The sequence below is a fragment of the Arachis stenosperma genome, chromosome 2 (genome assembly GCF_014773155.1).
Source record: "Arachis stenosperma cultivar V10309 chromosome 2, arast.V10309.gnm1.PFL2, whole genome shotgun sequence".
Classification (NCBI taxonomy): Eukaryota; Viridiplantae; Streptophyta; class Magnoliopsida; order Fabales; family Fabaceae; genus Arachis; species Arachis stenosperma.
In genome coordinates this window covers 91,868,622-91,882,780 of record NC_080378.1, presented here as the reverse complement: position 1 = coordinate 91,882,780, position 14,159 = coordinate 91,868,622, and the positions used below count along the sequence as shown (strand labels likewise).

At 29.8% G+C, this 14,159-nt stretch overlaps 2 protein-coding genes across 2 annotated transcripts; both read right to left on the bottom strand.

Annotated features, from left to right (window-relative positions):
- Window positions 1–3,560: 3,560 nt before the first annotated feature.
- Window positions 3,561–5,672, bottom strand: LOC130961910 (mitochondrial import inner membrane translocase subunit Tim9-like). The gene is made up of 2 exons (XM_057887950.1): window positions 5,394–5,672; window positions 3,561–4,151 (listed from the first exon to the last, which is right to left on the bottom strand). Exons 1-2 carry the CDS (start codon window positions 5,486–5,488, stop codon window positions 3,959–3,961), a joined length of 288 nt encoding a protein of 95 aa, XP_057743933.1. The 5' UTR covers window positions 5,489–5,672; the 3' UTR covers window positions 3,561–3,958.
- Window positions 5,673–10,142: 4,470 nt separating this feature from the next.
- On the bottom strand, window positions 10,143–11,366 carry LOC130960207 (metallothionein-like protein 2). The gene is made up of 2 exons (XM_057885534.1): window positions 11,192–11,366; window positions 10,143–10,643 (listed from the first exon to the last, which is right to left on the bottom strand). The coding sequence occupies exons 1-2, from the start codon at window positions 11,254–11,256 to the stop codon at window positions 10,466–10,468; spliced, it is 243 nt and encodes an 80-aa protein (XP_057741517.1). The 5' UTR covers window positions 11,257–11,366; the 3' UTR covers window positions 10,143–10,465.
- Window positions 11,367–14,159: the final 2,793 nt, after the last annotated feature.

Sequence of the window (14,159 nt, the reverse complement as noted above, 5' to 3'; positions counted from 1 at the left end):
CTGATCGCAGGGAATAGGCACTAGGAATGGCATACGCTCCCACGCCCAAACAAAAAGTAGTATAAGTGGCTCATCCATCTCTTTACAGTTGAATCATGATGCACGACACAACGATCTGTATAAATGTGCCAGACTGGCTGTCCCCCAACTGTATATTGAAATCCGGTAAAATTTCCGAAGTAGAGGCAGAAACTTTGAGTTTAGTGAAGTGGTAGACTTATTCGAAAATACAACTATTCCGAGCACGCAGAAAATGTGAGCCCGGACGTACCGCTCAATGGACTCCTGCATGTCACATGGCTCGGTGTTTTTGCACCGCCGGACCCATACAAAATTCACCTTACCCAAGACGTGATCATGCGGACCGGGCTCCCGACCAAAACACGTGATGCAGTTCTCCACAAAAAACTGGTGACTACTGTCTGATCTACCAGTGACGACCTCTCTGTTTACTGGGAGGCCAAGAATATGTGTCACGTCTTCTAGCGTCACCGTCACTTCGCCGACGAGAAGATGAAAAGTATGGGTTTCAGGTCTCCATCGTTCCACCAATGCACTCAGGAGTGCAGAATGGCCTCTCATTTCTGTCTACTCGCAAAACGTGTTGAAACCCAATAAGTGCTAGTGATGCTACAGCTACCTCGTTAAACGTATTTGACGGATCTAATTTTCTAGACAACAAATTCCTAATAGCCTAAAAAAAGAAAAATACTTAATAATAATAATAATAATAATAATAATAATAATAATAATAATAATAATAATAATAAAATTACTAGTTAAAAAATAAATACATAAAATATAAATAAATATATTTATTTATTGATCCTAAAATTAAAAAAAAAATTACCCATTGAGGATGATTCAGATATTTTAATGATGTGTTCTTCAGATTTAGTAAAATCACGCACCATTTTTTTTTCGCACAATGTTTCACTCACTTACCCTCCGTTTCACTCTCGGCACAATGGTTCACTCTTACTTCTTTGGTTAAATACACAAACACTTACTTGCGTTTTGACTTTTAAAGACCACATTTATCACCCATGTCTACACGTGTCGCGCATGCAAGGATGGAGGCTGCTAATCGCAATCTGCGATTTGTCTTCTATGCCTGCCAAACGCAAGCTGTATTTTGGGAATCCCAGGTTGGTCAAAGGCTGCTCATATCTGCATGCAGAGAGCCAACGTACACATTTCGAGTTCTAATCTCCCTTTCCTACCCATCGTAGCCTACGTTTTGCAGGAGGTGGTAGATTTTTTTATTTTTGTCCTAAACAAAACGTTATCTACACAGGTGACTGAGGAACGCAGGTTTACATTTGTAGACAATATACCATACACTCATATTCATGATTATCACCGTTATTTTATCCATTACTAAATTAATTTATGGTTTTTAGAGAATGCTACACAAAGATTAATTTCTTTAAATCATCGTGACCATATCAAATCATAGTCAAAATGTCAAATCATCACTTATATATACCTCAAAACAAGAAGAATATAACTCATTGGTAGTATTATATATTAAAAAAAATTTAAACATTATGTAAATTTGGATATAATTTAGTGAGGGGTTTGTTTATCCTAATCCAATGGTTGAATGACATATCAATAATATGTTATATAAGATTCTCTCATTAAGACAGAAGGGTCTAATTATTTAACAGAGATGATGGTTGAAAATTAAATTATCATTTTCTAATCATAAAAAACGAATTGTCCTTATATAAAATAGATAGGGTTAGAATAAAATTTTATTCTAAATTTTATCGATCTAAATATTTATTACATCTGATATATGAAATTACATTGAGGTTATTAGTGAAAAAAGTTTTTTTTATAGATGAAATAAAATAAGTTTAATATGATAATAGATGCACGGAAATTGAATTGAATTGAATAAATGAGTAAATAAGACTATTTTTTTTGTCTTAAACTCAATTATTGATGAAATAATAATAAAAAATAGCAAAAAATAAATAGATATATAAATGTTTTCATAAAACACAAAAAGAAATAAATTATTAAATCACTCATAATATATTTATTATTATTTATGCATGTTACTTTAATTTTTTTAGATGACCATTAAAATAAATAAATATTATAATGTAAAATAAAAGGTGATCAATTTATTGACCTAATGTTCTTACTTGAGTTCAAGACAAATAGCCCAAAACTCCACCAACGATCTTTAAGGGATTCAGAACTAAAGAGGGCCCAACATAGATATGCATGTCCGACTTGGCCCAATACCTGACCTGACTTGGGGAGTAGGCAGGTATGTAGTAGCTCCCAAGGAAAGGATTCATGCGATAAGTAAGATCAACACGTTTGGTAAAAATTTTACTTTTAAAAAATAATTTATAAAAATTAATTTTTAAAAGATAATTTTTTTAAGTTATAACGTGTATATTTGGTAAATTAAATTAAAAATAATTTTTAAAGAACACGAGCAACAACAAATATTTTGTAAGGTATAATTGTATGTGAAATATGAATATAGTTCTTGATAGTTTTCACTTTTTTGTTTATGATTTAGTGTGTTTAAAATATGAATATAGTCTTGTTGAACTTTAATATCTTATAAATCATGTTGTATGACTGCAATTTATGAAATTGAGCATTTTAATTCAAATATGTTTGGTATTTTGTTGTATATTGTGATAAAAAAAAAAAGAATTATACAAAAAATATGACTAGAATAGTTTATTTTTTTCGATTAGTTTCAAAACCAAAAATAACAAACAATATTATTCCAATTAAATTTGATGTGGTTTTGTTCACCTCGGATAGGAAAAATCAAACCAACCAATCTAATTAAATTCGATACGATTAGATTGGATGATTTTTTCTATCAAAATAAACCATTTCGCATGCAAACACCCCTTGTACCGGTTAACTTAAGTATCTATATAATACTAGGGAATTAATTTTTTTCAGTCAACATCAATTAATATTTTTAAAATTATTTTATTTATCTTAAATTCTAAATCCTAAATCATCCATTAACTCCAAATTCTAAATTATAAATTCAAAACCCTAAACTTTTCAAAAAAAAATAGAATTAAGAAGTAAAAATTAGCTAATATTAACTAATTAAAAACAAAAATATTATTTATACATTAAAACTAACCATTAAAATCACCCACCATAAAATATATACAAAACACGAATATATAATAACCAATTTAATTGACTTTTTTGTGCTCATAAAATATTTGTTAAATTAATTGTTAGCAGCTAATCTACCAACTAAATTTCTTGTGAGTATTGACTTACTAATTAATAAGGTTGAGATTCATAGCATGCGCCCAAATTAAAACATCATATTACAACATATTAGATATTGGAAATTAGCTACTTCATAGCTATAGTTTTCTTCTAATGTTTTATGGACCTTCAAAAACGTGCACTTACCGGGGAAATAAAAAGAAAAAACATTTACAACAGCTTCAGCTCCAATTGCAGAAATACTTATTGATGTCATTATATTCTTCCAAGAGTCAATAATCTCATAATACGAAACTTCTTACTTTTCCCTATTAAAATGTAAATACAAAAATAAATGCTTAGTATAAAAGTAGCCAGAAAATGATTATCTTTCAAATTAAAAAACAAAATAGGAAGAAAAAGACCATGTATTTAAACAACTTTAGAAATTAGAGAAGCATCTATTGAGGACCTTGTTCAACAACTCCATGCCACTTTGCTCTTGGAATATGCTATTTAGACAATCGTCAACAAAGAAAGGGTGAAGATGATGGGCACATTGAATATGAACATCATGTCAAAACCAATCAGTATCACATTTTCTTTTATTCTATCTAAAGAAATTTCACTTGTCATGAATAGTTTTTGGTTAAGAACCACTAAAGAGGACAAACGTATACTAAACAAAAACTGCTCCATGTTACAAAAATGAAAAAATTAATTGTCCAGAAGGCAGAGGCTATTGAGAGACACCAGTATTTGCGCCTTGGTCAAGATCTGAAAATCTCGAACCTACTTGCGTGGAAAGCCTCATGAATTTTTCGGCACACCTGAGAACACATGTTTCCTCTTTCTTGGTTAGGGATTTCCGATAAAATGTATCGACACAATCCTTGAAACATCGCTCCACTAATGAATTATACATCCTTAGACTGCAATTTTAATGTGACAGAAAACAAATTAACAAAATCCACCTTGTGCTACAAGTAAACAATTTCTACACCAAATGGACCTAACCATAACTTCTTCATTCACATCTCTTCAACTTTAAACTCTATAAATAGTTGCATTGCTTTAATATATGCACAAAACAGTGTTAATTTAATATGTAATTTTGCCAGAAACTTGCATTTAAGATTAGAAAGCTATCTCATTTTTTGCTTCAGTTCTTAACAGTTAACACACCCAATTCTAAAGTATCCAAATGAATAAGAAAAAAAGAAAAATGATATTTCAAAAAGACTAAAAATAATGAGAAATTCTGCACAAAACAGGGAACTATAAGCATTTTTCGACATGGGAGTACATTGATTGGTGATGGCTTCAGACTTGATCTGAAGGGTGCTAGCTACATCTATTGGACCGCTCGGAAATACAAGCTTTCTTGCACCCAAAGGGACAGGAGATGAACTCCATTTTCCCCTGGCATGCGACAACTAGCCGAGAAAGAAAGGAAGAAGGCCTAAACAAGCGAGACAAGAAGGAATTAAGGAGCTATTCCCTTAGTCTAGTGGCAGCGCTTAAAAATCATCATCTAACATGAGAAGGCCACATTTTTGCTGCATCAACCGCAATAGAAACTACTTTTAAGCCATAGACTTCCCTGATTGATAACCTAATAATCTTAAAGATTGAGTCAATTTGAGGATTCAAGATAGAACAGGTCGCATATGACAGGAATCGACAAGTATATGGCGCATATAGAGAAGAGTCATTGAATTACTATGTAGAAACAACAATTCAGCTCCTAAAGAATCAATTCACTCAATTCAGCTCTCATATTAAAAAAAAAAAACAACAACAATGTTAAAGAAACACAACCCAATATTAAGTTGCCATGCTACCCATATCCTAAATAATAATCTAACAATTTCATATGTGAGCAACATGTGAAGTTCAATCAAGGCTCCATAAGTTCATTGACAACAAATCGACCAAAAAAAATTAATAATAATATTTTTTTCTTTTTTAAAGATATAGCTTCCAAATTCAGATCCCAATCTAGCATTCAAATGATTCAATCCTTGGGGTAATTACCCTTCCAAATTCCAATATAGAAACCTCACAAACAACTAAATACAACTAAAAAGTGAATAATAAAACAAAAAACGAACCAAAGCTCATCCATTGTTTCAAAGCAAAATTAAAATAAATAAATAAATAAATAAAATTACCTGTCTCGAATTTGTAGCTGGTCTACCATGGTGGACATTCGTTGCTTATCCTCTTCAGGAAGATCAGACATGCCACTAAAGATGCCCTTATCCATCTCCAATTTACACGAACAAGAATGAAACAAAGCAAAACAAAACGGTTAACAAGGTTTTGATTTTATTTGTCCTTTGTTCTCGTTTCTAAGGTATTGGTGGGTATAGTTTTTTCAACTTTTTAGGGGGTTTATGTTGTAAGGTTAATGACAAGTAAAAGAAAACGAAAGATAATAAAAAGAAGCGCGCAGGTTAAACCCTAAAACTTGCACAGTTTCAATATGCATAAATTAAAGGCTGGATATTGGCCTATTGGGTTGAGTTACGGGTCAACCCGATTCAACCCAAATAAATGAAAACATGATTTGTGGAGAGAAAAAAAAAATGAAGAACGGGGCTTGGGCTCAGATTTCTATTGGCATTCACATTTCCACCTTATGGCACTTTTCTGTAGGTCGGTTAGTACAATTGTAGCTAAGTAGGGCAAATAGGTCCTCTCAAATATTTTAATTATTATTGTAAAATATAATATTTTATTTTATATTTTTTAAATAAAACAAAATATATATAAATATATTAAATATTAAAAACTACATTTAATAAAATAATTAAGAGGAATAAAATTAAGAGGATTAATTTTTCCAGCACGAATTTCTTATGTAAAAAATTTAGAACACGAGGATTTCACAAAAGATTAGGATGTTACTGTGAAGGCCGGCTCACAATATTATCCCGGTAAATTCTAATTTATTCAAAAAGAAACTATATAATTGTACTTTATGTCTTACTTATATGCAGGAGAAAAAAAATTATTGAACATGTATTACTACTGTGCGATTGGACAAGAGTTACTTGGATTGGAGCTTAAATGCAATGTACACCAACGACCGACACTGTATTTCTATTTGGGTATGTGCCTAACTAACATGTTGGAAAAAACTAATAAGGAGTTCTAAAGAAGATTTTGAAACTAGTTAGAGCAAAATAGGTATCCTAAGCTGGACTATTTGAAAAAGCTAAAAAAATAACTAAAACAGCAAATTCCTAAACCACTAGAAGTTATAAATCAAACAAAAATATTAGAAATATAATTTTTTTTCATTACAGTAATAGTCCAGCTCAACAATCAATAGATCAAACAAAAAGGAATACCATACTTATAGTAGCATCTCCTAGAGATAAAGACGAACGTTAGTTAGGATAAGATAAAAAAAAAAAGGCATATATGTTTCAAAGTTCAAACCCGTAATTCTTTCTTACCAAAGATAAGATCATTTTATTGAATGAAGTAATTGCATACACAATAGTCCTTTACGACAGCAGCAAAGTAAAGATGAAAATTTCCAAAAACAATTACCATCTAAGACAACCAATCTAAGAAGTTATAATCTTATCATATGTCATAGGCTACTCTCATCTGCCAAAGAATATAAACTGCATGATGGATTATCTATTTTGCTTCAAGTTCCTTTCTAATTTCCATAACTTAGTTTGTCGTTCCAAGACTGAGAGCCCGACAATTCTCCATGTAGCTTCTAATTCTGGGCAGGTAAGTAAACAATGGCTGACCGTTTCTTCTTGATTCAAACATCTGCGATATTCCATGTTCAACATTTTTCTCATTGAAAGCCCCTCATGCAATACCTTCCACATAAAGTTCTTAATCTTGGGTTGGCTTTTTAGGTTTTAAACTAAGTTCTAGAGAGACTTCTCCCTACATCGGTCTGGTAGCTGGCTTGGGTGAGAGTGAAAGAGTTTGAAAGTAAGTGGGTAACTTGAGGATACAGAATATTGGCAGTTCTTCTCTCTTGGCCAGGTAATCCTATCTTCTTCTTGATGAATTTTCGTTTGTAAAATTGTATGAGCTAGTTATAACTGTATGTTGTTAGAATTTTCTCCTGTTTTCATTTTTATAGAGTGGGTTAATAGTAAAATTAAGAATAAGATATTTTTTAAATTTATCTCTAAAAGATCTTTTCAATATTAAATTCATCATTCAAACATTGCGAATTAATAATATTTATCCTCCAGTCATTTTATTAATAATTTTTTTTAAAGATTGATGTTGTAAAATGTTAATTGATAACATATATAATATCTTATACGTCTAATTGAATATTGACCAAATATGTTTATGAAAATGTATTAATTTAGTCATTTTTTTAATTACAAAAATTTTATTCTTAATATGACCTAATGACTAAATTGATAGATTTTCGTAAATATATTTAGTCAACGTCTAATTGAATATGTTATATGATGTATGATATCAGTTAACATTTTACATCATCAATTATTGATAAAAATTATGAGTGGAATAATTGAAAGACAAATATGATTAATTTATAGTCTTTTGAAAGACTAATTTAATTAAAAAAAATTTTAAAAACAAATTTAAAAAATATCTTATTTTTTAAAAACTAATTTGACTATATATTAACCCTTTATATGATAGCATTAATTTTGAAACCCATGTTAGATTATGTTCTGAAATTGAATGGAAAATGATATGAGATTGGTGTGTACTATTTAATCCACAGATCTTTCATTATGCTGACTTGTTCCCTCTTCCTATGTATGACCCATAAAATTTCTTTATTAGGACTTGCTTGCCTGCCATCTATTGAACTTCTCGGCCCCAAAATGGGTTAGTGTTTGTCATAATTTTTGGAAGAGTAAACTATTGATTTTATCTTTAATATTTGGGATAAGTTTTAAAATTGTCTCTAATATTTGAATCGTTTTATTTAAATTTCTAATATTTTAAAATTGACTCAATATTGTCTAAATAAATTTTATTCTAAATAAAATTTAGTCACATTATTTTTATTCTAAATAATTTTTTTATATAATTTTACTCTTAAAAATGTTTACTCATCATAAAATGTTTGTAAAATAACTAATACATAAATTTGTAAGAAAAAAACTTATACATATACAATAAAGTAATGTAATTATAGTCATTTTATAAATATTTTATGATAAGTAAAAATCTTTAAAAATAAAATTATAAAAAAATAAATTTATTTAAAATCAAAGTAATGTAATTAAAACCATAAAAAATGCTGTGTACTTCACTAATTAAAGTATCAATAAATTTATAACAACTCAAAATATAAATAGAAATAACGGTAGTAGCTATTTTGATAAGAACTTCTCTCCTATTGATTAAGAGTAGAAATTTCTTTCAGTATTATAATTTTTATCTACTGGTTAATAATATTTTATGTTAATAAATCATATTTTAAAAAAATCTACTAATTAAATTAATCACTTTTTAAAACTATAAAAAATAAAAATTCAAAATCTGTTAATTTATTTGTTATTTTTAATAACAAACTATTTTTTAAAAAAGAGATACACTTTTTTTCAGAATACATTGTTGCATTAGTATTTGTTTTTAAATAATTATTAAGAATAGAAAAAAAATCAGATATAAAATTTGCTCCAAATGATGTCAACTTAATAACCAAACTAGCTTGCTTAATTTTGTTTTGCTTTATATATCTTTATGTCCTTTTTGGTGAAGTAAGTATCACGTCTGTTTCATAAAGACAAAAAAATTGTTTTTTCAACTTGCCAAGTTCATAAACAATTAAACATGCATGTGACTTTATTTATTATCAAACAAAAACTGGGAAGAAGTCCACATGGAATAATGGAGCTCTCATAATTATTTGGGAGAGTACATAGAAGTGAGAACCCGCAGCAACAATAATGCAAAGGAAGAAAAAATATCTTCATTGATCTTAGTTCATCCTGATCCTACACAACAAAAATCATACTACGACGTTGGAATCAAGAATACGGTGCATAATCATTTTACTTGTTTAGCAATTCACGCAACTTCTTTGTTCTTAACCACTTGTAATACTATTCACCATACATCAAGAATTTGTGTATCAGTATGAAATTGAGTATTATATCATTATTGCCGTGTTATATTTGTAGTCTGTAGATCCCATTTTTAAATAGCAAAATCATTGCCTTCTTGGAGTGAAAGTTGGAAAACCAAGAGAGATGATATAGTTTTTTTAGTAATGGTAGCTCATTTTTAGTAGACTTATTATTAGGCTCTTAATTTGCAATATGTAAATGTCATTAAAAATATCTACGAAATAAAGTTATTCTTCTTTAAAAATTAAAAAAGATGATTCGAAGAAAATAGATTATTTGTCATAAAGTTTAATAATTATGAGTTAAGAGTTTCTACTTAGTTCAAATTTTACTCAATAGAATATATTTTTCATTTATTATAAATTTTATTATTGTATGTTTTTAAACTTTAATTTATAATAAAGTTAGAAGTTTAATTTTAATACCAAAAAAGTAAGATTTATTAATCAATTTAAGATAATAAAGTAAAATTTTTATTCGATAATGTAAACAATTAAATTGCAACCCTTTCTTTCACTATTCATTTTTCTATTAAAGAAATATCATTCATTTCTAGCATAGAACCTCCAATTAGAATATTTTTCATTTACTAAAAAAACTTCACTATCTTGTGCATTAAAGACTTATGGTTACAAATTAAAATATTTTTATTAAAAATATAAAAAATTAATATATTTATTTTAAATTTATTAAAAAAATAAAATCTTTTTAAATCTTTTCATATACACTAAAATTTTAGAACATACGATAAGTAAACTCTTATTTAAAAAAATAATAATTAAAGGAAGAGAAAAAAGGAAAGGAAAAGAGAGAAGGGGATAAGATAAAGATGTCAACTAGAATTTCTTTTCGCCCAAAGTCACATTTTTATAAGCAGAGATCGATGATCAAGATTAGATCAAACTTTACACAACACAAGTCAAACCAAACCATATAGTAATAGATAACAAATTAAAGCAACCTTAGCTTAACATACCATCAAACAAATCCAATATAGCAACAATTGGATTTGCCTGAGGTAAAATAAAAAACCATAGCCACTTTATTCTAACATACACGAAAGGTAGGGTTTTGTTCTAACAAAACACCACAGTGCACAAAACACTCGTATATCTCTGCTTTAATTTTTCACACTACTTGACTCACTTGCAGGTGCAAGGGTCGCATGTGCAGTTAGATCCACACTTGCAGCCACCGTTCTCAGCAGAAACACCCATTTCAGCACCTTCAAACTGTGCCTTCATGGGTGCAACACCCATAACAAGGGTCTCTGTGGAGGACATGCTCTCCGTGTAGCTCAAATCAGGGTACATCTTGCATCTACGTAACAAACACAACGCACCAAAAATTAAATTAGAAAAAAAAAAGATTATCTAATGGAATTTAACCAGAGGGGTAATCCTAAGAGAAAACTAAATAGGGAGATCATGTCATCATACAGACAAACTTTTCCTGCAAAATAAATATTAATAGCTCAACTGTTTCGGAAAAAACATTAGGAGAAAATTTTAAGAGAAAAAAAATAGTAGTATGGTGTTTTATTTTAATTTTTTTACAAATGAGTACTCAAAACAGGGTATCCAAAACAAAATAAAAATCAAAACAAAAGTTTCCTAAGAAAAAAAAACTAATAACAAGTGATATACTGTAGAAGCAAAAAGAGCATCATGAAAATCCAGCACCATGCAATTATGCAAAGTACGGAAAAAAGCATCAAATTTCATAAAATTCAGCCAAAAGGGTACGCAGAAAGCAAATCAAAACACCGAGAAACTATGAAATTTAGTAAAAGGAAAAACTTTGCTGAAAAAAAAATTCAGAGAAACCAAACAACAGAAACTCATGAAAAGAGATAACAGAATCGTTACCCTCCGCAGCCGCTGCCACACTTGCAGTCGGTTCCACAGCCGCAGTTACCGCCACAGCAAGACATGCTTTTTCCTCTTTTTCTTTCTGACGCAAATGAAGGAGAGAAAACGCTAACAGAAACCAAAGATGACGCAGAAAACAACAACGATGAAAGACTACACTCAGTAGAACGACTTTACACGAGGGAACCACACTCCATTTTATAAGCTCAGTGGGGAGAAAAGTGTGGGTTCTACACCGTACACGTGTCCGAATCTCGTGCCGTGTAGCGCCAAGAGTCGTACCTGCCCTATTCCCACTTCCCACGTCTCTTTCATGACTCATCTTTCTTCTTTATAAAAAGAAAAGGATAAAAGAGAGTTTAATTTTGAATTTTTAATGCTTCATATTGTAAATGGGTTTATACTTTATAAGGCTTTGTTTGGGGTGAAAAGAAATAGGAAAGAGAGAAATTGAGTGGCAAAAATAGAAAAAAAATTAAAATAAAATTTAATTTTTATTAGCGTAATTAGATGAAAGAAAAATAAGATGAAAAGATATTAAAAAATAATTAATTTATATTATTTATTTGAAAGAAAAAATGGAAAAAAATAATTTATATAAGAATGTTATTATGTATATAATTATGTAAATATTTAATAATTTTATTAAATAATAATAACAAATTATATTTATAATATAATAAGTTAGGAATATAAATTTTATAAATAATAATAATAATAATAATAATAATAATAATAATAATAAGTAGGATGATTTATTGAGATATAAATTTTATTTTTATCTGTTATTCATCTCAATACATAAACTGGAGACAATTTCAAGAAGAAGAGATACCTAAATCAATAGTTACATGTACATAATTTTAAAGAGGCTAACTGATCATATTATATCATTTAATTAATATATTATGTCTTATATTATATTTACAAAAACACATCAAAGAAGTTTTATACGATAACAAGTTAAGGTTAGCTAAAAACAAAATTTACACATGAAACTAACAAAGTTAACACTGGACTCTTTTGACCAAGTCATTACTAATAGTATAGACTTCTTTCACTAACTCATTACTAATAGCATAGTTAATAATGGAAATTTAATTTGAATATGGAAGCAAAGAAAGTGTTGGATTCGCATATGCGGAGGAGGGGTGCTTCACCTTGTTGTGGGATCAGAAGAAGCAGAAGAACTCGGACCATACGAGTTGTATCTCTCAAAATGTAAAAAAAAATTACCCAGAACAAGAAAAACGGAGGGTCCGAATTTCACGTTTTACATTTCAAATTTCATCCGCTGCAAATCAGACCATGCGATTTGTGAAGCAAAATTTCATCACCAAAGAACTTGCATGGTCCAAGTTGTGTACTTTGAGTTTTTTCAAATTTTTAACACAAATCAGACCCTCCGATTTGTGTACTCTGAATTTTTTTCAACTTTTTAAATACAAATCGGAGGTCCGATTTGTGTATTCCCATAATTTTAAAAAACACCAAAAATTACCGTGTTAAAGTATATCACTCATTTTGCATCCATATCAAAATTTTTTAGCCGTTAATAATAGTTATAGTTATGAAAATCACAAAATACAAAAGCATGAGGTATTATTATTATAAGACTTAATTAAGTCATATATATGTTACCCATAAAATATAAAGATACTAGTACCTTTTTTATCCTAAAGTTATATTTGTGCCAGTCTCAAAATATTAACCACATTACTAGGACTATTGTTCCTAAAGTGCACCTGCTTTTTTCATCAATTCATATAACGTGGCAAGACGTACGTCAGCTGAAACACCAAAAAATTCTCTCTTAGCTCTATCTTCTCTGCATAAAAAGTGATAACACCTCATACGCAATTCTGACATCACATCTAAATTTTTTAACTCAATCCACACATCATTTTTAGAGTAAATTCGAGGCCCACTTTATTCAAGAATCACAAGACCCCTTTCAGCTATTCGCACTTGTTGTTTAGCAATTTGAACTTGCTCTTTAACTAGCTGCACTTGTTCTTTAGCTGTTAATGTAACACCCTACCATACAGAGTCTTATGCTTAAGTCATAATTCAGAGATGGCAAGGTATTACGACCTCTAAAATAAAAATTTAGTAAGTATAGTAGTATGAATGATTGATTATAACTAAGAGCCTTTGTAGAAAAATGGGTAAACAAAAATCGCAACTCAAAAGCGCAACACTCCGATCGATAACGTAACGAATAAAGATAACCAACGCGAGATTATATATATACAAAGGAGTGTCAAAAACAGGAATATCAAGACTCAAAATCTGGCTGCGAAGATAACCGGTCCGAGCATAGCAATATATACATATGATAAAATAAGAAAAACCCCAAAGAAAACCCAAAGGGACACAAATATAGAAAACCTATTCTCCAAAATCTCCCATAAGAGGAGTCATCTCAGTTTGTATTATTTAATGGAGATAAAAGTATCTAAGCAAAACATATAAACCAAATCATAGTCCCGAGAACAAAGGATCTTCGCAAATCTAGAAGTCTCCAGCATGCCTCAGCGGAAAACCTCACGTCCTGCATCTGAAAACCACAAAATTCGCATGGGTGAGAACCAGAGGTCCCCAGCATGGTAACAGCTTCCACATATATAATACATAATAATAGAGGAAAGCCGAAGGCAATCCTAGAACTTCCTCCAGATAATTCAAAAGCTTATAAACAAGCTAAACCATAAAGGGCATATGACTAAAGATTCTTCAGTCTAACTAATACTTTCCTTTCCAATTCCTTCAGACCTCCCAACCACCAGCAAGAGCATAATGTAGCAAACACAATTATATTAAACAAGAAATATACAAATAGGAACAAATAAGGCATTTAGACAATTAGCAAGTAATATGCAGTCAAATAGGCAATCTCAAACAATTCATATAGTATGCATATGATGAATGCCTGTCCCTAGTGGCTGACGATATCATCTGTCAG

Excerpts from the sequence above, each read along its gene's own strand:
- LOC130961910 (XM_057887950.1), bottom strand. The coding sequence starts at position 5,488 with ATGGATAAGGGCATCTTTAGTGGCATGTCTGATCTTCCTGAAGAGGAT. Across the intron at positions 4,152-5,393 it reads CAGCTACAAATTCGAGACAG|TCTAAGGATGTATAATTCAT; the intron begins GTAATTTTATTT and ends TTAAAATTGCAG.
- LOC130960207 (XM_057885534.1), bottom strand. The coding sequence starts at position 11,256 with ATGTCTTGCTGTGGCGGTAACTGCGGCTGTGGAACCGACTGCAAGTGT. Across the intron at positions 10,644-11,191 it reads TGTGGCAGCGGCTGCGGAGG|ATGCAAGATGTACCCTGATT; the intron begins GTAACGATTCTG and ends TTTGTTACGTAG.